Below are 26,322 nucleotides of genomic sequence, written 5' to 3' on the forward strand. Positions count from 1 at the left end.
TTAGGAGCATCTCTGTCACAGGGAGATCACCTATGTGATGATGTTTTAAATGCAGCACAATGCTTACTGCAATACACCACTCGTTATTTCTAATTAAAGTCACTATTAATCTTAAAGAGGAAGTCATCAGGAAGCTCAGAGCTAGCTCAGGAAAAATGACAGGAAAAATAGGGCAGAAAGTGTCAAAGGAGAAGATACACCACATTAAAACTTCCAACACCACCTTATTCCAAATAGAAATGTGAGTGCTTAGCAGTAATGGCAGCTGGATTCAAGGACAAAGGCAGGTTTTCCTGACAGTTAAATTATTTATGAAATGCAGACTGGATTCTACTTTGCACTCAAGCACACTTATCTATTGAAATTCTCATGGCATATCACTTATAATTTCTTTGCAGGTAGTTATGAGAGAATTAAAAGGGCTTTATTAAACTGCAAGAGGTAAAACTTTTTTTTTTTTCTCCTCATTACATTATCTGTAAAGTAGCTGGGACTAGATGTTTTCTTTTCTGTTAAAAAATTAGCCAGCCTACTTTGAAAGCAGCAACACACTTGCTTTTCATTGACAGAAAATATTTATTTACAATGGTATTTACATTTAATGATAATAAAAATAAATACTGTACAAAAACATTAAAAATGAACAGCAATTGTAAGAAAAACTCTCATGCTTCATAATATTAACAGTTGACAGGAGTGAAGAAAACACTCCCTCAGAGAGTGTCCCACAATTTTCTATTGCCTTTTTTTTTTTTGGCACCTTCCTTTCAAGTATCTGGCACTAATCACTGGATCTGACAGACCTTGCACTGGCTCTAACAAGTGTTTGCTGTCTTTAGCCACCAGGACTGATCTCATCCAGGCACAGCACAGCACAGAACAGGGGAGTATAGAACAGGGAGGGTACAGCTGTGTCCAAGAGCAGAATGTGTGCTCCTTCAAGGCAAGAAAAAGCATGAACTTAACAGATGAGAAATTCAATTATCTTGTCAATTATTGGCCTGCAGTTTCCATAGATTTGTGGCTTTGTATCTGGGTACAGAATCAGTTTTCTGGGCAGCATGTTATTTTGTAAAATTAGACCAAAAAAAATCTTCACAATAAAGTGTTCCCAGTCAAGTCCTCTGAACATGAACTAAACAAGTGTTTTTGGAGTCTGCTCATAGCCTGGACCATCAACTTAAAAAAACCCCAAACCATAATAAATGAATCTGATTAGAACACCAAATGAATTGAGGACTCACAATGATATCTGAAAGTAACTATTGAACTACTGCTCAGTCAGAACATACACTTATATTTGATGAACTGAGAACAAAGTGAGGCAGGAGTTAAAAACTTCTGCCTGAAGCCAAGCTTCCAGTAACCAATGCAATTTTAAGATGTACTGATCCTTGAGTAGCTTCAGTGGGGTTTTCTAAACACACACCTAAGAAACTAGTTCTGCTCACTAATTATTGGAAATGTTGACTGCTGTGGTCACTTGCTGCCACCAGGGAGTCAAAAGCCCTTCCACCTGCAGGTTTTTGTCAAGCCTTTGCCTGTTACACGTGTGTGAAACGCCGCCAACCAAAGCCAAAGTGTGACAGTTTTACTGAAACTACAGTAAGTAATTCAAAGGAGGAATGTCTAAAACACAGTATTGATTCAGACATGTTTTTAAATTAACTTGAAGCTAATAAGGAAACTTTGGTGGTGCATCCTAAAATTCAGCCTGGCAATTTAGTGAAAGGAGAAGAAAGGAAGGAAATCAGGGGACACTGCAGAGTTTAGTAGCAGCTTGCCTCCAGCTCTGTGCTTTGACCAAAATTTCAGTCAAAGTTGTACGTGGTAGAGTCGAAGTACTTAGTTTCCAACTCAGGGAAGAGAACAAGGACTTCTAGAAAAGCTAAGAGCATCAATTGTTAATCATTTTCATTGATTACTTCCTTTTACATCCTGCTGGATATTTATTTAAGTTCTGCTGGCAATTATGGCTGTTGCAAGAGAAAAGCATAGTCCAAATACCTAGTTTAGAGGTTAACCCAACTTTCAAAGCCCTGTGTAGCCACATGAGAGGAGCACACTCTCAGCAAGCTGCTAAAAACTAAGAAAAACATTTGTGGATCCCAGCAAAAGAAGTTACTAGAAATCTTTTATATAACTTGATACACCCTTACTGTAAAGTGAACCCAGAAACTTTTATAAAAACACCCAGCATGAAAGGACTACCAAGATCTTTCAGTCAACTTAATTTTCTTTGACTGGAAGAATAGTTTTTAATGTGTTTTTATGGTTGAGAGGGCAGGATCCTACCTTTTTAACATCCCATTGAGAGGAGAGTTACTATCAACTCTCTACCAAACAAGTAACTTACTTTTAAAGACAGGCATGATCATCTGGCCAGACACAGAGGAACACTTGTTCAGCCAGCTGCTCATTCTAAGCGACAGGATTTTTGCACAAAAACCTGTTTTTCTTCTTCCTAACCAAAAAAGCCATGTAATCTACTTTTGACAGTCAGTTCACCACTACGAAACATAAGTATGAGCTCATTATCATTTCAAGCAAGGAAATAATGAGTTAAGGTACACAAATGTTAGGAAAACTATTTTCTTTGGTTCTAGGGCAAATAGTGCATGACTGAAAATGTTCTCTGTAGTAAGTGAAGCAGCTGGCCCAGGGGTGAGGGAGGGGGACAACAGAGAGATTATCAAACTTTACATAGACTCTAGCACAAGATTTGTGTCAGCCAATAATCCAGACAATTAGCAAGTGTAAGAGATCCAAGAAGGGATATGGGGACAGAGGCTCTTTCGTTTTGCAAGGCCACCAAGGCTGAGCAAACCAGGGAGCAGCTGAAAATAACTGCTGGCAGAAAGCAGAGCACTGAGCTACAAAGCACTGCTCCTTCTATGCAGAGGGGAGGCTGAACAGACAGCACAATTCTCATCTGAAGCAGAAAGGACCAATTTTCAAGAAACTGAAATATGAAAGGGCTGTAGGTTATGGTGACAGAAACACGCACAATGGTCAGAGTACCATGAACTAAACCAGAACAAAATGCAGCATGTAATTATCACACAGTGACTTACAGACAAGTCTAACCTAGTGGTGATCTCTGGGATAATGAGGAGAAACAGCAAAATTAAAAATATAACAACCTCAGAGGAAAAGTGTAATTGAATTGCAGGAGCCAAATAATGATTTGAATAGTTACAGAAACCTAAGAGAGATAAAACCTTATTTCCTCTTATTTCCTTGACTCTCCTATATCACCACCACATTCATGGACTAAGTCCTTTTTCTTGCCACCTACTAATTTTGAAATTTAAGAAAATCTTTTCCTCTTTCAGATTTAAAAATAACACTGCAGTTCCTATTTAAGTAGAGGAACCCAAATTTTTTTTTGTTTCAGTTCTAAAAATAGGTCCCCCATTAAGCAACTGTTTTGCAGTGTGGCTGTACAAGTATCTATGAAGCTCTCTAAAATTCCATGCATCCTCATGTCTCATTTGAAACTCCACAAGCACATGAACAGATCCAAAGTAAAGCTCTTCATATGTGACTGAACAGACAGACAGGAAAAAATATGGTGTTGAAAACCTACCAGGGATTTTGTGCAATAAAACCTAATGAAGGGAGAAATATCAACGGGAAGAAATGGGATACAACGAGAGTATTTAAGTAACTCAGATGTATCAAAACCAGAGAGAAAAAATATGAAGAACATGTAAAGACAACATACATGGTTATGAGAAGAAGGTAAAGGGGTCCATCACCACTTCAAGTGGGTTTCCAAATAGAAGTCCTGGCAACAATTTGTGGAAAATCCTCACATTCATTTACTAATGTCACACACAGACGTGGACAAAACAAGAGGTATTTCATTTAAAGTGCAGGGGGAAAAAATGCTACTAATGTAAAAAAAAAAAAGTGTGATACAGGTTTCCTCTGACACCATAATTAAGGGACTGTTCTTTCAAAACCAGAAGAGAGGATACAGAAACCAAACACACCCCACCCCATTATGGATACATGAATACTTCTCTGTGCTTCTGGAAATCACCACCAGTTAGATTGTTTCACTGCTGACTTCAAAGGAATAAAAACATTAGACAAGACAGGAACAGGGTACTGGCAGTATGTGTGGTGTTTCCCTCTGTGATGCACCTTATGACTGAATTTGTATTTGAATCTACAGACACATGCATCGAGTAGCATGTTACAATTTCCTGAAATAAGGTAAAGGAATGATGCAGAAGTGGGCAGGAAGGAATCCTAAGAACCTACTGCAACTGTAACTGCAGTGTATGTTCTCATAAAGCAAGCAGAACCTTCATGGCAAAAAAATATTGATTAGAGCAGGGAAATTACTCCTAAGAACTAAAAATATTCAATTCAATGCTACATCTACACTTGGAGCAAATAACTCCTGGTGCTATTGCACACCCATTCATGTTCGCACCAGAAGCATTTTCTACTATTTCAAAATGAAAATTTTCCAATTAGATAAACAGAAACTTTGTTAGTCAAAAACACTACACTCTCAGGGAAAAAAAAAAAGTTAGTCTGAAGTACTTTTTGAACTAACTTTACAACAGAGTTTTAAAAAAACCCTTCAAAAATTTTATACAAACTTCTAGAAATATATAAAGCCAAATTTCTAGAGAATACATTAAAAAAAAAAATCAAATGACATGGACAAAACAATCCAAGACAGAGAATGTCCATCTATCTGTAAGGCCACACAGATCAGAAAAGGAAGCTGTCTGACCATCTCTTCAGCAATGCTGAGAAAAAAGAAACTTCTCAGTTTTTCTGAAACGATGATCTTGCCTGCAGTATTTTACCTGTCTTCTTTGTTACAGTACTAGCACAACAGGAGTAATATTAACAACACAGATTTTAATTATTACCATTCTGGAAACAGAAGTTGACAATACAAACAAGTGATGTACGGGACTTTTTTCCCCCTGGATTTTGGAGCAGTTGTTATATGAAACCACCAAAAGACATCTGCTCAGCTTCAAATTTGCAGCTGTGTAAAAATGTGGGTTTAAACCACCAAAATAAAAACACCAACTAGATAACAAATTTAAGATTAAAGGTGAAAGAGAACAAGTGTTTATGGGGCAGATGTGATTCAGAAAGAAGCTCTTTCCTAAGGAATCTTTGGATTTCTCTCAGTGCTTTCTGTAGCAGCTTTTAAAATGTTCAATCTTACACACACCAAAAGAAAGAAAATACAAAATATCTTTCGAGTCTCAGAAATGTACAGACCAGTTCCCATAACCACAGTGAACTGGGTCCATACCTGAAACTCCAGTGACAGGAGACCAGCTAAAATGCTCCAGGGAAAATGGCACACTTTTGCAAAATAACTGGAAGAACAAAGTAAGTAGGTTGGGCACAAAAATAGTGAGGTGGGGAGGTCATCACCACTATAAATCTGCTCTCCACCCTGGAGTAGAGCTGATCTGTGCTCTTCCAATAAAACACCTTTTACAGTGCTGTCTGTGTTGTGTGGGGATGGCTAAGCTGAGGAATGGGAAAAATGAAGTATTTATCTTCTACAAAGTCAGGCTTTAGAAAGCTTCTGTAAAATACAATTACACTGGTGCTGTGGGGGAGGCAGTAAAGTCTCCTCTTCACTTGCACAGATGAATTTCCCCACATAGTCTCATAATCATAGACCAAAGCAAGATGATTTTTTTGAGAGAAGATGGTATAATTTTTGTTTCAGAAAGGCTGGGTAAGGGCATGCCATTGCTACTGAAGTAACACACTGAAGAAACTGAAAAATCAGAAATATATTTGTTGGCAAAATGATGCAAGGTAACAGTTCTGCCAAATTTACATTTTGATCTTTTAATATTTCTGTTAACACAGCAACCCTGTATTGGGAAGCAAAGTGCACTTTTAACCTTAAAAAGTTAACAAAAAAAAAAAAAAGGAAGCTTTAACAGGTATAATCCCACATCAAGAGTTTATTTTCAGTGCAAGTAAAATACAGATATTGCTTTAGTACACAGAATACACCTTCATTAGGCTGGTCTCTGTTTTTGGCATACGTACTCTGTGGATTATCTGCTGCTGGGAGATGCAGTTTTACAAATGTCAGTGTGTTATGAATGTGACCAACTGCAACAAGACTACACTGGAGAGAAGGTACAGCAGGCACAGAGAAGGCTGGGAAACACTTGGCTCTAGGAACAAATGCTCTTCATCTCCTGAGACACTGCTCACTGGCACCCACTGCAGCAGCAGCTCCCTAAGCTCTGGCTGTGCCTTTGGGCCAGTGCACCTCTCACAGAAACCTCTGGGTTCAGTTCTGCACTGAGATGCAGTTTGCATGACATCCATTCTATGGCAAAGCAGCAGCCAAACAGTCCTGCTGTCTTGTACAAACATGTAAACCCTTACAGGAAGTTTGTCTATCATACAGTTTTAGGAAGACTTTTCTGCTACTGTGTGAATGAAGAGAAACTTTTTTTTGGGGGGGGGGGAACATCTGGTCAGTAGAACATGTCACCTAAACCAGCAGCAGGGTTTGCTACCTTGCAGATGTCCAGTTTGTAGTAACTGGGATCCAAGAGCCATGGACTGCAACAAACTGAAAAATTAATTAACTTTTCACTCCTAAGCTTGAGTCCTCCTTTCTGTGCAAGGATTGCCAAGAGTAGACACATCAGGAAAAGCATTGTGATACCCCTCATGTCTAGTAAATGCAACATCAATTTCTAAGATTTTTAACATGGCACTTTTAATTTAAAGTTAAATTCAATTCTAATTTAAATTCCCCACATTCAGATACCAATACTGAACTATGTTTGTTAGGTATCTGTGATAATTGCTGCTGCTAAGTATTTTTCAGGAGAATTTGTCTCATGCCTACTCCTTACTTGCAAAGTAAGTTAAAGTACGTAAACTTACTTGCAAAGTAAATTATTCCAGCTTGCAAAAAAAGTTAAAAATCTTATTCAAAAACCAACATTCTGTTGGAACAAAAGTTATTAATTTGGTAAACAGAGGTGATGCACTGGGTTAAAAACCAGCTGCTGCTATTTCTAGTAAGTAATTTCTGTGGAATAGCTCCCCATTTATTAGAACCTTTTTTGAATTTCAGCCAACTGCTGTGGTTTGCTACACCTGTGGGAGTGAGGACACCAGAGAGGACAGAGTTCTGCAGGAAATAATGAAGCTTCAACCATTGTGCAAAACCCAGATTAATTGCCAGTATTTCCATCCAGACTTACTGGGAACAGAAATCCTCCTGGTGAAATGGCAGACTGAAACACACGGTAAGTGCTCTTAGGGAGAAGGACTGGATAATCCTTGAAGAATTCCGTGATGCAGGGAAAAGAAAATGGCAGTGGGAGAGCAGCAGGCAGTGTGTGCAAAGCCTCTGAGACAGCAGGGTGTGTTTTTCAGCCAGGAAATAGTGGCTCCATCTCAACAAACACGGCTGGCAGGATTGCCCCTGCTATTTAAAGCCTCCACTGCTCCAGTTTTATAATGTGATCACAGGAATTCTGGAGTTTAATAAAAGCATTAAAATTCCTGATTGCATTTTTAGAAAAGCCCTGTTTGAAACTGTCAGCAAATGCAATTAACACGTACTTCAGAAATGACACATCTAACACGCTTGTGACTGAAACGTGACTGGAATGATTCCTTTTTACTCCATTCCTTTAGAAGCAAAGGATGCTCCTGACAAGCTGGGAATAGCGTGAAACAAAGAACCTACCTTTGCCCAAAGATCTCCAGAATGTAACTGCAGAGCATTCTTAATGTAATAAAAGAGCAGCCTGATTTAATTTAGCTTTTTACACTCCTAATCTTAATACCATGTGCTCACTTGTAAGCCTCTGGAGAACAGTGACTTCCAAAAGGAGAATGGTAATCAACAGAAATCCATATTCATCAACATTATCAATATTTTTAAGGACTAAATTCAGCAAAGTAGCCAAGAGAATAATGATTTTCAGAATGTATGTACTGTGAAAGAGAAAATGCTTTTAAATTCATTTTAAGTAGGTGAGGTCCTGCTAGGGAAGCAACAAAGAATTATTGTTGGTTGAGGATTTAAGGGTATAAAGCAAGATCTGTAGGGAAAAGGCATCTACATCAGCTGACCTAAAATAAGCAAGTTTCTGCATCCTTAAGAAAGGTTGGTGTGGTCTTTAAAAAAAATCCAAAACCAAACAACAAAACCCTGCCCTTTTTTCTCACTACATCAGCTGCTCTAAGTAAAAACATTATTTCTGCCTATGAATTATGCATGGATAAGAAAGAACAGAAGGAGAAAAGGCAGGATTCTTCTTGACCAGGCACAGACAGCAACCAGTAACACACTGCACCATATCAAGCTGCAGTCAATTCTTAGAAAATAGATGTCTTCCTAACAATTTTAAGTACCTATGCTACATACAAATATGCTTTACAGCTGTCCAGATTGTATTTCCCACGTGCAACTGTTCCTTTCTCTTGATTTGTTACAATTCAGATGGAGGAATTTTATCTACAAATTTTGAAATGTGTGGTTACTCCTTTCTAAACTCATCTGCAGAAGAAACACCTGAACAAATCTGGCCAGTACTTTTCATGTTTTAAGACAAAAAAACTTCAAATATTTATTAACTTTAAGATAACTGCAGCCTCAAAATACTATTTAATAATGTGCAGTAATAAATAATTTTAGTTTACATTAAAGTCAGTCAAGACCTGGATTAGGTGTGGGTATGAACAGTGAAATATACTCTGTAGATCAGCTTTTACTTGAAAGAAAGAGATGAAAAAAAGATTCTCCTACACTCTTTTCACCTGGATGTAAAAGCTGATATTTGCAAACACAGCAGGTCTACTTATTGCCACATGGAAAGGTGATCTAGAGAAATGCATCTTCAGGAACATTAATGCACAAGGACAAACCTAGGCTGCCCTGGTTCAGGGAGTAGAGCATTTACCTAAAGCTCTCTTTTCTTGGTATTTTTCTTGTCTTTTAAAGCAAACATTTTCAATCTAATTGTGCATGTGCTTTAGAGCTTTCACAACACTACTGGCACGATCTCTTCCAAGACCAAATCATTTTGAAACAGAAAAGAAACCAGCAAACAAATATTAAGGTGATAAAATGTCCCACTGGGGACCATTATATAGGTTTTTATATATCAATATATATAAAAATTATATATGCAAACATAACTGTTACATATACATAGGATATATAAGTATTATTTTACCTCACTTTAACTACATAATCAGCAGGAGCTCTGAAGATGCTGACAACACACTGTCACACCTTCCATCTTCTTTACAACAAGTTTTTACTGCTTGTGAGACACCAGGCAAGTTCTGAAACTTGTGATGATTATGTCTAATATATGGTTAGTCACTATGGAATGAACAAACATTTATATATCTGAGAAAAAGATCCACTAAACATGAAATCTTTCCAATCCAAATACTGTGCACTTCCTCAAGCATGTTAAATGCTGGAAGAAAAATGAACTAAAACAATAAGGAACTTTTGATAGTGTCTTGAAGGCCAGTTCCTTATGTCCAATATACCAGTGGACAGCTGAAGGTAACTAAAAATTACATCACTAGGATTTCTGGTTCCTTGGTTTCTCTTCTGGTAAAAGAGGGGAAGTCAGTATCCTAAGATCACAGGAAAAGTCAGGCTCAAAGAAACCTCAGAAGTCTCTTGTTCAACCTGCTGCTCAAAGCTATGGTGTCAGACTAGGTTACTCAGGGGTTTAGCCAGGTTTATTTTAAAAACCTCCAGGTGCAGAGACTGCACAATACCTAGAATTAAGCAAAACTCTCACTCTTCTACTGCACTAGTATGAAAAAAGGTAAAAAAAAAAAAAAGACACTGAACGTGAGATCATCTCTACCGTGAAAACAGCCTTTTAAATGTATTTTCTACTGGACTAGAAAAGGAGATAAACTAAAATATTTTCTTTTTCAGAACTTTTAATTTTACTATAATGTCTATTTTTATTATGGCAACATGCCTGGAACATCAAATGAGTTTGAACTCATTTGAACTTCTAGGGATACCCATTAAACTTGTACTTCAGTGGGAAATTACTTACCTAAGAATACTATCTATACATCAATCTGTGCTATATATCTCCAGATATAAAACAATGGTGAAAAATTTCTTTTCAAAGAAAAATGTTTTACTCTATGCTCTATTTTGGGACAAGTTTCTCCCACAGAAAGTTGGGGGGTGGGGTGGAATATCAGCTCTTCCTTCAATTCAAAGATGACTCTCAGATTTTTTCAATCCTTTAGTGTAGTGATTATTTATAAAACCAGAAAGAATCTCAATCTTTGATGAAAAATAGATCTCAAGGAGCATTAGGTCTCATGTGAAGCAAGAAAGAATGTTAAAGTCTTGCTGTGCAAACTCTGGGGATGGTAAATGCTTATCAGGGCTACTCCTTCCTTAACACAGAGAAAAAAATAAAGCAGAATAGGGCTCTCTTGGAGAAGAGAGAAAGAAGTCAGTTATAAAGGAAAGTTCAAATGTAAAGGTATTGTATAATTATTTAGACTTGATTTCCCCAGCATACACTATTAATAATAGACTGGATGCTGAGCTACATTTTCAATTCATTCTACTCTGTTTGAGAACTAGCTACAGTTATTACAGCAGTATTACGGTTACTAATTTATATAGTATTATGACTCTCTTTAGAGGAAGGTTTTTTTGAAGTGATGGAAGTTTAGAATGTAAGATTTTAATATAACATTTAAAATATTTTCATGCTCTATCACTCTAAAAAGGCAAAGAAGAAAACCCTACTGTACGTATGGTAGAAAACACACATCTGTCAGCACACACCAGCAGCTGGGCTTGTTTTTTACTAAAAGGTATTTTCCTCCCCAACATTAAGCAGCTAAGGCAACATATTCCCCCAGCTTTTTTGAATGAAAGTTTTCAGTGTACTCTCTGAGACCGTGGTGACTTGGTGGAAGCACATATTGGAACCCTGTTCTAGTTAACTTTCAATGTCTCAGCTCAGGCTCATATTTAAACAGCCACGGTAAGTTCCCTTTCAAAGACAAACTGGTAAGCAAAAAGGTTCATACAAAATTTCTATGAATGGTCAAAACCAGACAAAGATTACCTTCTGTCTTCAATAACAGTATGTGTAAAATACTTGCAGTTCTTGCCTTGTCTAAGCCAGAAAATTAATCTGCAGTGACATAAGCACTTCTCGATGTGGCTGTACTTACATCTGGAATTGCTCTACCTACCTACATATCTCCACTGGGGCAAAATCAATGCATACACCATATGAGAAACAGTGGATTTAAAAAATATTGCATTTTAAAAAAATACATAACTAACCCATTGATTAAACTGTTCAACACAAGCCAGAACTGGGCAGCTTGTGTAATGTACCAAAATCATGGCTTGCAGAACTACAAATATCAGATGCTTCCACTGAGATAATAACCACAAGCAGTAATCCAAGCTGCCTGGGATGGAAGAAGTGTTAAACTTAGTCTGTGAAACTTTTTATACGATAAAAATATTTAGAGAAGTTGTAGACTTCTCCTGTACAGCCATACTTGTCATGCTTACAGATGTGCTGCTTCAAAGCTGAGACATTTAACAGCCCAAACACTTTCCAATTAAAACAAAAACCCACCTCGTTAAAATCCTTCCTACTATAAAATATGAATATACAAAACTTCCACCACAGTTACTTTACCTGTGAGACATATGTATACTTTCAGCAGCAAAAATCAAAATGTCTTCCCTTTAGAAGTATTTTGTTTTCAACAAAGAGCCTTTATCTGCAAGTAGCAGAACTAAATGACAATTTGTATTTTCACTGTGAGATAAGGATCAGTCACTTGGAATGTTCTGGCACTGAACTTTGAAAATGAACCTTGAGTACGTGTTTGCATGCTTACTCTACCCCACTGCTATCTGCAGAAGCATGCAGCACATGTGCCTTGTTATATTCCCAAGTGAAGGAATCCAGAGCTGGCCTTAGGTCTGAGGAGCAACTTTAAGATACTTCACCTTTAGAGCTGTTACACTGACAAAACTTAAAAGAAGGAAAAAAAGTCCATATTACTTCTTAGGGACTACTGAACAACCTAAGGAGCTTTAATTGGGTGGTATAAACAGCTTTCTCCCAGTTACACTAAGAATGGTGGCATTGTTCCTGTAATAGAACAGCAGTGACTCGGGCACCCACCAACCATACAGGGATTAACAAGAGAAGGTGCCACTGGATGGGGCAACCCAAGATGTTCATACAGATTGGGGAATGAGATGCTAGAGAGCAGTGCTGTGGAAAAGGACCTGGGGGTCATGGTAGGTGACCAGTTGGCCACGAGTCAGCAGTGCCCTGGCAGCCAGGAGGGCCAACCCTGTCCTGGGGGCATCAGGCCCAGCATTGCCAGCTGGGCCAGGGAGGGGATTGTCCCCCTCTGCTCTGCCCTGGGGCGGCCTCACCTTGAGTTCTGGGGGCAGTTTTGGGCACCACAATATAAAACCAGACATTAAGAGTGTCCGAAGGAGGGCAATGAGGATAGTGAGGGGTCTGGAGGGAAAGCTGTATGAGGAGCAGCTGAGGGCACTTGTCTGTTCAGCCTGCAGGAGACTGAGGAGAGACCTCACTGTGGTCTTCAATACCCTCCTGAGGGGAAGCAGAGGGGCACATACTGATCTCTTCACTCTTGTGGCCAGTAACAGGACTCGAGGGAATGGCTGGAGCTGAGTAAGGGGAGGTTTAGGTTGGATATCAAGTTTTTCACCAAGAGGGTGGCTGGGCACTGAACAGGCTCCTCAGGGCAGTGGCCACAGTATCAAGGTAGACAGAGTTTAGAAGCATTTGGACAATGCTCTCAGGCACATGGTGTGACTCTTGGTGTGTCCTGTGCAGGGCCAGGAGTTGGACTTGATGATCCTGATGGGTCCCTTCCAACTCAGCTTATTCTATGATTCTCTCCATGTTCATCTTCCAAAAAATACAGAGCGTGTTCCTAACTCTACTCCAACACACCGAGTCTCAAAGAATCACGACACAGAACATAAAATTTAAAAGATATTATGGGTACCATTATTACACATACAGACACTCTTGGCACATTCTACACAGTCCACTTGTACCCAAGTGTGTCATTCAGCCATAAACCCCCTCCTGCCTCTTCTCTGGTTGCTCCAGCAACTGAGGCTGCTCTGAGTTATCCCCACAATGCCCAGAGCATGATTTGTGAGGTTCCATCACATCTCTTTCTCATCTCCATGCTCACATTGCCACCAGCTTTTCCCAATCCTTACACGAGCTGTTGTTTTTATTATTTTTTTTCATACTGACACAGCTTCCACACTTTCCTTCCATTCCCTATCCTTCTTATTTCCAGATACCCTTCACCCAATTTTTTCAGGATTCTTATTTATCCCTTTTCTCCTGGTCTGCTATACAATCCCATTTCAGACATTCCCCAGTTTCAATTCTGACTCTGTGTCTTCCTATAAACGCCATGTGTCATGAGCAGGACCAGCTTTCTCATGAGAAAGTAATGCCAGGCAGGTAAGGAAGACAGAAAAAAAAAACCACCATCATATTTCAGGGATGACATTTGCAAGCTCTCTCCCTATCTCCCATATGATAAAACTTGTTGCCAAGTGTCTCACTGCTCAAGTCAGAATAGCACTCAGAGCTAAATGTAAAATAACAAGAAATAACTTGAGTATGTAGAATTTAAATGATGCAAAGAAAATACCAAACACTTTGCAAAGTCTATGCTTACCTAGATGCACAAAAGCTTTTAGTACAGTAACCAGAGGATATGAAAAGAGAAAAGATAAAAAAAAATTAAAAAGTACTCAGTTCAACCCACACACAAAAGAAAAGTGGTGTTAAGAAGCCTCCAAGGAAAGTTTTTAAGGGCTGATATGGATTATTTTCAGCAAGAAGTTGTGTTTTTTTATTTTTTGTAGACTTCTACCATTTATTCTGAAATAAATTTTATTTTATTTATTTTATCTATTGTCTCTTAGGAAATGGTATGTCAAATAAAAGATTCCAATAAAAATATAATTACTGAAGTGCCCAATTCCAAGTATTTATCCACGTAAGACTTTATCAGAGATGAGTTACTAACATAAGTGGCAGAGGGCTAACTCCAGATGATTTTTGTTGTTGAGAACCTTTGCTATGACAAATACTGGTGAGTAGATACCAAGAAATCACCATCCTTAATGCACCCAAGCCTGTCTCCTTTACAACAACCACATTTGTGTTGGGAAAGGAAGATGGGGACCATCTCAGCATCACCATCGAAATGCCTCTGGAGTTCAGGATTTTATCATTAGTATCAATGTTACCCCCTAAAAAAGTTCTTTTCTTCCTCTACAACTGTGAGCACGAGCTGGGGACAAAGCTCACTGCTCCAGCAGTGGCACTCACTGCACGTGGCTCCTGACTCCTGCAGAGTACTGTGCCATATTATGGTTAATTCCACATGAAGTCACAAGTGAAGGTAAGATCCTCACCATTTCTTGTGCCTGACACATGAAAAGCCCAGCCATTTGGAGTGCAGCTGTACCTCAACTGAGTGAGTGGCAACTTATCCCTCCCCCCATCACCAGCTTGGCTTTGGCAGCTGAGATTCACAAAGATCAGAGACCTGCAACACTAAAACTCACCAACAAAGAGGAGACTGAACTGGTCCAAACGCAGCATTTCAAAACAGCCCATCTTTTCAAGTTCGAAAATTCAAGGACTTTCTTCCTCTGGAGTCATATGGCTGGTGCCAGTATCAGCCAGGTCTCATCTCATCCTTCTAATATTCATGCAAGGATGCCTCAGTAGAGCTAGAAGACCTATCAGAGATACCTGAAATCCTAACAGTACAAAGAAGCAACCCTCACACAAAGCTGAAAGTTTAAACAGTAGGTCTCCTTAAAAGAAACACAGTATCAACATATGTGCATTTCTGGAATTTGCTGAGTTTTCTCTCCTTGCTGAGACAAGGACAACAAAAGAAAAATCTCAGATAAAGGGAAGAAAGATGGAAACAGCAATATCAGGATTTTTTTCTTTTAAATTATCCAATGTAGAGTTCAATTACATTCCAAGAAAAGGGAAGAGTTTCAGAAGCCACTTGCATCCAGGGTAAGAGCTGGTTACTAACGTATCTTTAAAAGCAAGGGACCAAACTGAAGATGTAGTTCCTTTTAACTATGGAACTCATCTATAATTTTAAGTACAGGATTTGCAATTTGACTGAGTCAAAAACTCTGAAGAAAGAGATCCTTCACTTTCAGGCAGAGAATACAAAGCATACAATAGATTTAGACAGCTTAAGAGACTTCACGGTACATTATTTGCTAAGAAAGATCCGGGAGTGGAGTAGAAGGAACAAATAAATTCTACAGCTATTTAAGTATGATTAGATGTGCAGACATCTGTGAGCAGATGAAAAGTCTGTTTACCTGTGACTTCTGCATGTAATACATATGTGTTATTTTGTAGGTGATGGTGGTAAGAATAACATGTTGTTACAAACTTCAAATTTTAAATCCAGACAGAACATAATGAAATCTTGATTGTTTTTATGTTCAAGTTAGGATAAGAAAAATCTATTCCAAGCCTACCACATTGGCTGAAAGATCATTTAGTGTATTATTCTATTTTAGAGACAGAAGATAGAAAAACTTATCTACAAAGTATTTTAAAAAGCATGGGTTACCATCCTTCAGAGAGCTGCATGGAGTTATCCTCCCCAAAAGACCTATTTAAGGCAGGCAACCTTTGAAATCATGGGAACATAGTGCTCATCTACCCTTCAGAATAAAAACATTACAGTCATCTCAACCACGTATTTCTATTGGAATTCTATTGGTGACTGTGAAAGGAAGGAGAAGGAAGGATAGTGGAACTGAGAAATCCAAAATGTATTTGTAGCCTCGCAGCCCATGGCATCATGCTGAGAGAATAATTAAGGAATCATGTGCTTATTAATGATCTACCCAAAATATTCTCAGGGACACATCAGCCCAGACCCAGAGTCACTGCCACAAGGAGAAATCAGAAATACCATTAATTTCTCAATAGAAATAAAGGAACATGAAGATTTTACTGCACACAGTTTTTCACTGGATGTTTTCAGCACTACCAAAAGCCATCAATGTGTATGTTCTTACAGAAATGTTCACACCATGTCCTGGACTTCACTGCAGCTGTTTAGACAAAAGACCTGATAGTGTTTTATTGGAAATGCCTTTCAGAGGAACAGATTACTGTAGTGAAAAAACCATGTTGCTGTACTACAGCCTGTTTTCCAAGTCTTATTTTAGCAAGAACTTTTTTAACATCAGTGAAGTTTCTACCAGTGTATTTTGGGAAGTGCATCAAACTGCATTTGCTACCATCAAGATGGCATCATGCCAGGAATTAACATAGGCAAAAGCTCCAAAATCAGGAACACAGCACTTCTACTTCAAGAGAGAAGCCAGACTGGACCTGGGCTGTGGGGAAGCAAGCAGGTAAGTAACTGACACTCAAGGCCATTTCCCCCACCTTCGAGTTCTTCTAAGATAATTCACTGTAATTATTTAAAGATGGTTCCCTGAGGAAAACATTGTAATCCTATTTATTTCTTTAGGATATTAAAAATGAGCCTGATAACTCTGCACGTACCTCTAACAAAATGCTTAAACTCCACCTCCTGTGTGCTGGGAAGTCACAGTGGGAGAAACAGCAGTCAAAGCAACATAAATCAGTGAAAAGCTGGACAGCAAAGGGACTTGGAGATTGAAGAAAAGAGACCCAGAACTTCTGGCAGTATGTGTGAAGGACCAAACAGGGTGTCCTGTTTATCTTCATTTTGACAAAATAAAAGTAAGCTGGAGACAGTTAATAAGTGTATCTCATACAGCCCACGTATTCATGGGTTAAACCACTGAAAAAAATGCATAGCCTGCTACAGACAGCTGAAAAAACTCCAGGAAAACCTTAACAAGTCATCCTATGTAATTTACCACTGCTGTCTCTTTTTCCACTACTCTTCACAAGACTAGAATTGTTGCCTCAGACCAGTTTTAAAGGGAATATTTCATTAAGTAACAGGAATAATTATAAGCTTATTCCACAGTGCAAGCAAAAGGACCTGTACTAAGTCTACAGTGTTTTGTCTTTTCTGTATCAGCATATCCCAGTAACTTTAATGCTCTTTACTGAACTGCTTTAAAAGCATTCCTCAGCAATAAAATCCTCAAATCTGTTTTTTAAAATATGTTCCTGAATTTGTTGTTAAAAAATCAGTAGGAATAACAATATTATTGACATATTACCCCTGTGAGTGCTAATCTTTTTCATAAATACATCAGGCTGCAAATTGATAGTTACATTTGATTTTTATAATTCAGTGTGATAACCTGAAGAATACCTTAATACAGGAAGCAAAGCTCTGGATCTAAAGGACACTGTAGAACCCCTTCAACTTCACAGTACCAATATTATCCAGAACTGCTGTATGACGTGTGAAAGTGGGAAATAAAAACCATTCCTCAGCATGGTATTTGATCTAAACAATTTCTGTACATAATGAAATCCTTTTGATGTAGTGGTTCTAGAATTGTAATTTACAGATCACTAACTCTGGATGGCAATGGCATGAGTTTTTACACAATCTGAAGGCTGTACTAAGCAAAGTATTACAGGTCACACTTCTAAATATTTAAAAGCAGAATGCAAGTGGAGAAGCCAAAAGCTGAGGATAAGTATCCTAAAGCCATAAGCTCTAAGCTCCAAATAACAAAGTGAAAGCTTGTGTTTCCCACCAAGAAAACTACTTAACTGTTAACAATCCAGCTCTTTCAAATAAGTCTTCTGACCATACTTAAAAACAGTATTAGAGACCAAAGCCAAATCAAACCTGTATGTTTGCAGAAACATCCTCCCAACTATCAGGGTTTTTGGTATTATTTTGCTTTGTTGTGGGAGATTTTTCTGCTGGTGTTGTTTGGGTTGAGGTTTGGGTTTTCTTTGCTTATTTGACAGCAGAAACAAGGAATAATCTGTCCTGTCCAATTTTGCCCAGAGATGTAAAGTTCTCAAACCATTTCCAATTTACACAAAAGATGAAGTGTGAGTAGATAATGAGTAGAAGCAAATGTGTTACTTACAGAACTACTGTGCAAACTAAAAACAGTATATATATAAACTGTTAGAAATAAAAGGATAATTCTATTTGAGGTCTAGTCATAGTTACAATGCTAAAACACACAAGATAAAGGAAGAAAATGTAATGCAAGTTCTCTTCTTCATAGCCTAAATTAAATGGTTTACTTCTACTTTATACAGAATGTTGAAAGAATGTAGAAGTGGAGGGACTTCTGTAACCTCGACTACTCTGCCTGGAGGCAATCCCCATTCCCTCCACAAACCTGGAGGAGGGTACAGAACGTGGTTAGTGCAGAATGATTCCTTTGTAAAGGATCGAGCAAAACAGTCCCAAATCTGTCTGGGGCCTTCCAGAGTAACAGCTGTAAATGATATAACCTAGAAATCTGCTTGCCAGGTCCTGCAAACACAATCACCATAATGTCTATGCACACATGCTGTTAAAATATCATCACTGCAAGAATGCAGGAGCCCAACATCTTTGCAGAGCAGTGGTGTTTAAAAGTAACATAAAGAGCTTAAGATTCAAAAGAAACAGGGAGAGCTCTACTTCATAAAATATGGAATGCAGGTCCAAGTTTAAGGCACAATTAAAAATAAAAATCCTTACTTTAGGAAAGCACAAGCTCACACACCTAAAACTGAAAGCCCATGTTTTTTATTGCATACCTTCTTTGCAGTTTATCTGCAAGTCTACCATCCCCAATCTCATAGCAGCTTTTTAATATATTCTCCTGTTAAATTATGCACCTTTGACATCTTCTGCAAGAAAGGAACAGCTGTCAGAAGCTCCTGTTATTGCTCATTAAGATTGCAGCAAGAGAAGGAGAAAGCTCAAGGCCAGTGGAGAGGCACCAGAAGTTAGTGTACACAGATGTTGGACAGAGAACTATTTAACCAAAGCTAGAATTATTTGCCTGTGCTATGTGTGATGTGCTGAAAATGTACCTATTTTCTCTACTTAAATACTCTCCTCCTCTTAAGGAATGAGAAATAACTACCTTGCCTCTGAAGAAATCAGAATGGAAGGCACGCCCATGAAAAGAATGGAATCCTCTGCATGAAGATGTGTGTTCTGAAGTAAAAGTGGTCACAAAGATTAAGCTCTAGAGAAAGATAAATGTATTCCTGATCCAGAAACAGCTGTTTCTACCAAATTAGGAGCAGCAAAATGTTCTTCTACCCATCTCCATTGTTTGGAGCTTAAGTGGACAGTAACCAGAGTAATGCCACTGTGAACTGCAGCCTATCTGATTATGATAAGGCACCTACAGCAGCAGCCAAACAAAAACTTGTTTGGAGCACTCAAGACAAAAACTGTAGACAAGCTGATACTTCTGTATTGTGAACCCCTAGTTAAAAAAAAAAAAAAAGGTTTTCCCCCTCGTGAAATACCCAAATCAGTACTTTTGGTACACATACCTCGAAGAATTCTCTCCTCATGGCAACGTAGAAAGTCCCAGATTCTAACAGTGCCGTCGTCAGAGCATGTAGCAAATTTATTATCCGTGGGTGAGAAACTGTTACATGAAGACACACAGCAGGGGAAAGAAGTCAGCATTTAACAGATTATGCTTCTCAGACAGGGCAAAATTATACTGTTATGTGTTATACACTGAAGGAGGCATTTGAACATAGGCACTTTTAAGTGAATACAGTGCCTGCCAAACGACACTTCATCACAAGACATGAATTTAGCATAGGATTACTTATTGCATTGCAGTCCCCTGTCAAATGAGGGAAAAAAAAATCCATCATTTATTCTTAGCACCTTCCTATCTCTGACTGCCCACGGCAGCGCCTTCTCTGCAGGATGAGAAGCAACATCAATAGGATTTGGTAACTGGCGCCCTAGATTGTCATGTTTGGCAACACCATAAGGAAGTGACACTGTGTAGAAGCAGAGATAATGGTTCTTAGGGAAAAAACTCCTCTTCAGCCACAGGTGCTTTGCAGCAGAGAAGCAAAAAATAAGTGAAAGCTGGTCACGGGAAAATGCTACTTGGATTAACTGTTAAAAAAACTATATAAAACAAGCATACCACTTATTGTAAGAGCAATTTGGAAACACTCCCTCTTATTATAGCCCACCAAAACCATGAAAAGAATCCTATAGACATATAAGCAGCTTCCAGATTCAGCAGTCAACATTGCTTGATGAAAGTCACTGGAAAAGCAAGGAGTTATTTAGCCATGTGAACAGGGCCAGAACATCTCCAGCAACTGACAGGCACTCACTTCTTTTCTGGTGCAGGGAGAGACCATGAGGGAGCCCTTGTGAAATCTTAGATCTTTATGATCAAGAAAGGGCTTAAAGTAGCACAGAAATTCAGTGTATGGCCATGATAGTCAGACAGTAACTGAATCCAAAGTAAGCACTTCTCAAAACCAAACTCTGGCAGAAAATGCACCCTTATCCAAGCAAAATGGTGACTTTAACAGAAAGTGGGTTTGTGGCAGTGAACCTTTATCACCAGCACCTGAACCCATACAAACACTGCTTTAGCTTCATTTTGGATCTGCAGCTTCTCTTCAGGTTTACTTTAAAAACATTTCCATATCTTACTAAGGATTATATGCAGGTTTGCTCTAGAAACATCCTTCATTTCCATCTTACTGATAGTATCACTTTAGCTTCCATTATATAGACATTTGCACAACTGAGGCATCAACACTGAACCAAGAGAATATCCTACAGTCTTCTTACAGTTTCAAGCTTGAAGAACCCATTTAGTATTAACATTAGACTTCTGTATGTGGCAGTCTGCGTGGGTATTTAGTATTACTGGAAGTCTTGGCTTCACCAAGCCAAGCAGTTCTTCACTTTATTTAGTGTTTTATTATTTTGTGAGAACTATGCAGGTGTTTTATTTCTGAAGGCTTTATATTTTATTCAGTTAGATTATTAAAGACTGAATTCTTTATTTGGAATGAAATTGTTGTCTTACACAGTGCGTATAAAAAGGAATAACTGATACACATTGTCACCATATAAAAATGAAAAGAATACCAGTGCAAAATGCGGCAGACAAATACATCTCTAACATATTGCAGAGGCGGATACTGGGACAATACTAATTCAGAAAGGTGCCAGCAAAACGGTGAGAATGTGGAAACAAAAGGAAATATTGTGTTTATGTGGTGCATGAAGTCTCCCAGAATCTGACAGAACCCATGCATTTCTGCACCCAGAATACACTTAGAGAACAGTCTAATCATGGCAATAGGTACTACAGAAAATGGTATATTGTGTATAAACCTGGCCTCTCTAATCGCCTCCTTATGTGCCTGGAACATCTTGACGTTGTTCATGTTGGACTGCCAGTATTTCACATATCCCCCGTGGTCTGCTGTCAGCATCCACATATCATTGTGTGACCAAGTCATAGCCCTTACAGGGCTGTCGTGAGCCTGTAAATTCAGAAACAAAACTTCTAGCAAACACATTCAAATACCATCTGATCCACACAAACACTGAAGTTACTAAAGTTCCTACTTAACAGCTGCAATGAGGAGATGAGAACAGTGATGATCTAATTACATTCAAGATGTTATTGTGGGGGGGAAAAAATTCCTTACTCTGCATACACTGGTCTTCTAAATAGTAACAGTATTTGCATTTTGTTTCCAACATGTTTCTTTATTATTACAAATACTATGTTCTTGAGAACAGTTAGTATAACAGATAGAGAAGGAATAAGAAGCATTATGTGAATTGCCTGAAGCCAGTCTGACATGGAGTCAGAGCAGAATAAAAGACCTCTAAGACTCCCACTACCACTCAGACCATAGACCCACGATGAGTAGGATGAAGATGTGTTCCTAGAACATGCTCCAAGACCTCAAGGAACTACATAGAAATTTTTATAGATTAATTTACCTGCAATATTGTTTCAAAATTGAAAGTCAGTCCATTCCATAAAGTGAACTCTCCACTAGATGCACCAGTGACCAAACGTCTCCCCTCAGGAGTCCACTGCAAAAGAAACATTTAACTAAACTGGGCAAATATAACATTCAAATATTTCTTCACAATTCTCCAATTCTGTTTCAACAGCTTCTTCAGGGAATCTGTGGAAACAGAATTAACTAAATGATTTTATAGAGGATGCAAGATAGACAAAAAAGCAGAACTGTGCCCCAGGGCTTTTGGTTTTTATAACAACAGGATAAAGCCCACTGTAAAAGCCATGAAAAAATCTAGAGAAGAAAAGCTTACTGGCATCAGTATATTTACAGCACCCAATATCCATACTAAACAATACTTGTCTCCAAAATGTGATGGGGAAAGTGGAAATGCACCTCAAACTCACAGTAAGAACTCTTGTGTACTCAGACCTTACCATTTATTTTCCTTAAACTTTCTATAGAAAGACTGGACACAGAAGTAGTCCATGCATTCCACGTACTAGTTTTTGAAGATGCTTTAACTGCCATCTTGTTTCAGTTAAGAATCAGTCTAATTTAAACTAAGACAATACAATTCCAGCAGTGTACTCACCCTGACAACAAACACTGGGCATTTTACTTTATTAGTAGATGTTCTAACAAACTTTGTTGTCACAGCATTCATAGGATTGTTCAGCATTCCTATAGGAGGGACCAGCTGTAAGAGAAGAAACAAAAGATTTAAAATCAGAAACTTCAAGAAAAGCACATATTCTGAACACCCATTTCTGGAAAAGCAAGACTGTCATTTGCAGGGATATTACCAGAAATAAATCCATAGAAGTGTTTCAAAGTCTGCATGATTTATCAACTCAAAACATCCAGAACCAGTATCTTCAAGAGCAGCTTTGCAACCTCAGTGCATTATAGGAGTTATGTCCAGAAATTAAAAGCCTATCCAGGTTCAGGTTCTCTTTGTGGATTCCAACAGAAAATAATGTAGAGTGAAGATACCCTTCATAACTTTAAGGCTTCTTGCAGACACAATGATAACCTCAGCTGACATGCAGAATCCTTCCCATTTTCTGGACAAGTTTTATCTGCAGAACTTCATCGGTGAATAAGACAATCCTACTTACATCATTATAATATCCTGCATCAGGCTGGATTGCTCGCATATCTCGCTGGTCTCTCTGCCATACTCTGTTCTGGAAAGAAGAAAACAACTCCTAGTTCATACTAGTGCACTCCACTGTTAAATAACAAAAAATAAGGAACACATTGAGAGTCTGTTTGGGAAAACTCCAAAGCACCCCAAGAATTTTAAAATAAGCTCCATTAAGACTTTGGACTCGGGAAACCTGTAGAATTTGTGTGCTGTAAGCAAAGGAGTCAGGAGTGTTTGAAGTGCTGCACATTCCTGTGCCACAGATGGGTGGTACTGCCCAAGCTAACAGGTAGTCCCAGAGAGGCACCTTCAATCCTTTCAGAGCTTTATGTTCAGGATAAGGATTAACACCAGTAGTAGCTGTGCTGATTAACTCCACATGAAATCCCACAGAGCAACACGAGCTAGAAAAGGACTTTCTGCAGCTCAAGCATAAAGACAGTGCCTTCAAATGGATGAAACTGAGATGTGGGGATAACAATGCCTTCAATTAGTTAAATATTGTGAGCTGTCAAACACAACCTCTTCAAAAACACTTCTCATGAACTAAGAATAAAATTAGTTATTTCAGCTTTGTGCCCCAGACTCTACCAATTTGGATCTGTGTAGATATTGGAAACTTAAGTTACAATTCTAGGTAAAACATTCCCAGCTACTACAGTTTGCTACAATTTCTTAAGCCAAGAGTAAATTACATATTAACTATTTTCCTTGGGTTTCTTGATAGAAACACATTAAATCGGTAGTATTAAGCCAGGATTGAAATGGAATTCTAGTATATCCTAATTTTGTGTAAGCATCCAAGACATACAGAAATCAGATTTTTTGTTTGTGATTACTTTAATAAACAGAATTTTAATAAACAGTTCCTTTTTCTGCCATACTACAAAGGTCCTGAACTTCTGAAATTATTCTTTTAGAATAGTCCACTACTAACAGAATCTCTTTTGGGGCATTCCTAAAATAAAAGAATATGTTTAAAATGCTGGATGTTCAAACAGATCTTAGAAGATAACAGATTAGGTTATTAAGAAAACCTTCCAACTGTTAACACCTACAAGCTATAATCATGCCCTGGCCATAGCAGATGGAATTGCTTTCATCATGTTTTTGCAACATTGCTGTTGCAGCTGCAACAATTCCAGTATTTGTAGATTGCATTCTATTTCTTCTAGGCTAATACCCACCACCTGTGGAGTAAATCTTGGACCAGAAAATTTTATTTTTTAAAGAATTAATGCCACCCCATTAGGAGACCTAAATAAGCATTTTTACAGAAACAAAACTTCATTTACGTTTTTCTGTATTTATCAACTGTACAGAAATGGACTTTCAGAGACCCCAGTGCAAGCTGAAGTGCCATTCAGTAAAATGATGAGAAAACATTTTTTAATGCCCTGGTTCTGAAGAGGAAGGGGTAATGGTTCATCTTCCACTTTGGGAAATTTCTATTTCAAAACAAAAATAAGAACAACTACATTATTTATAATGAGTTTTTATGATCACTGAAAAGTCAGAATATCATCCAAGACACTCAACTGCATTCCAGCTTCTAATTCCAAGAGAGGATGGAAAAGCTGGCATTTATACAAAATATAAAATTAGCTGTACGTGCAGTTTTATTACCAAAAACCAACCTCCCCTTTTTATTCATCATACACCAAATTTACAAGCTTTTGTCATTTTGGTCAAAAACGCAGCAGCAGATCTTTTGTTATTCCAGACCGCTTTACGGTCACAGAGAAGCACAATCACCTTTCAGGAAGTCAAAAAGGCTTCTGGACAACCCAAAAAATCGGCTAATTAACTAACCTCCAGATATTTAATCACAGAGGGATTGTAGTCTATGGTCTTCCTGTTCACAGCTTTCCTCATGCGCTTCCCGTCGAAGGTGAGCTGCTGCATCGCCTGCTGCTGCGCGAAGTCCGGCCGCTTGTAGAAGAGCTGCCGAGGGGCCTGGTGCTGGAACCTCGGCATGTGGAAGAACCGCGGCGGGGACCCGATTTCCGTGGCCATGGCTCCCTCGGCTCCGGGAACTGCGGGAGCGAAACACCGCGTTAGCACACAGCTCCAGATCTCCCCTGACCCAAGGTCAGCACACAGTTCCAGATCTCCCCTGACCCAAGGTCAGCACACAGTTCCAGATCTCCCCTGACCCAAGGTCAGCACACAGTTCCAGATCTCCCCTGACCCAAGGTCAGCACACAGTTCCAGGATCTCCCCTGACCCAAGGTTAGCACACAGTTCCAGATCTCCCCTAACCCAAGGTGAGCACACAGTTCCAGATCTCCCCTAACACCACGTTAGCACACAGTTCCAGATCTCCCCTGACCCAAGGTCAGCACACAGTTCCAGATCTCCCATGACCCAAGGTCAGCACACAGTTCCAGATCTCCCATGACCCAAGGTGAGCACACAGTTCCAGATCTCCCCTAACCCAAGGTCAGCACACAGTTCCAGATCTCCCCTAACCCAAGGTCAGCACACAGTTCCAGATCTCCCCTAACCCAAGGTTAGCACAGTTACAGGATCTCCCCTAACCCAAGGTTAGCACAGTTCCAGGATCTCCCCTAACCCAAGGTTAGCACAGTTACAGGATCTCCCCTAACCCAAGGTTAGCACAGTTACAGGATCTCCCCTAACCCAAGGTTAGCACAGTTACAGGATCTCCCCTAACCCAAGGTTAGCACAGTTACAGGATCTCCCCTAACACGACGTTAGCACAGTTCCAGGATCTCCCCTAACACACAGTTCCAGGATCTCCCCTAACACACAGTTCCAGGATCTCCCCTAACACACAGTGACAGGATCTCCCCTAACACACAGTTCCAGGATCTCCCCTAACACACAGTTCCAGGATCTCCCCTAACACACAGTTCCAGGATCTCCCCTAACACACAGTTCCAGGATCTCCCCTAACACACAGTTCCAGGATCTCCCCTAACACACAGTTCCAGATCTCCCCTAACACACAGTTCCAGGATCTCCCCTAACACACAGTTCCAGATCTCCCCTAACACACAGTTCCAGATCTCCCCTAACACACAGTTCCAGGATCTCCCCTAACCCAAGTTTACAAGGATGACTAACAGCTTTGGAAAGCGCCGTTTCTCGGCA

At 39.1% G+C, this 26,322-nt stretch overlaps 1 protein-coding gene across 4 annotated transcripts in view; it reads right to left on the bottom strand.

Moving 5' to 3' along the window:
* Window positions 1-26,322, bottom strand: part of WDR33 (WD repeat domain 33) — a 69,448-nt gene that overhangs the window by 24,995 nt on the left and 18,131 nt on the right. The window contains exons 2-8 of one of the 4 annotated variants that reach the window (XM_064666919.1): window positions 25,018-25,241; window positions 23,177-23,245; window positions 22,651-22,755; window positions 22,030-22,125; window positions 21,409-21,560; window positions 19,572-19,669; window positions 557-936 (exon numbers count right to left, since the gene is read on the bottom strand). In XM_064666919.1, the coding sequence (XP_064522989.1) occupies window positions 836-936; window positions 19,572-19,669; window positions 21,409-21,560; window positions 22,030-22,125; window positions 22,651-22,755; window positions 23,177-23,245; window positions 25,018-25,221 (825 nt within the window). In that variant the 5' untranslated portion in view covers window positions 25,222-25,241 and the 3' untranslated portion in view covers window positions 557-835. The other 3 variants (XM_064666920.1, XM_064666922.1, XM_064666923.1) reach the window with 3 other exon arrangements.

Source organism: Pseudopipra pipra, chromosome 10 (assembly GCF_036250125.1).
Source record: "Pseudopipra pipra isolate bDixPip1 chromosome 10, bDixPip1.hap1, whole genome shotgun sequence".
NCBI classification, from domain to species: domain Eukaryota; kingdom Metazoa; phylum Chordata; class Aves; order Passeriformes; family Pipridae; genus Pseudopipra; species Pseudopipra pipra.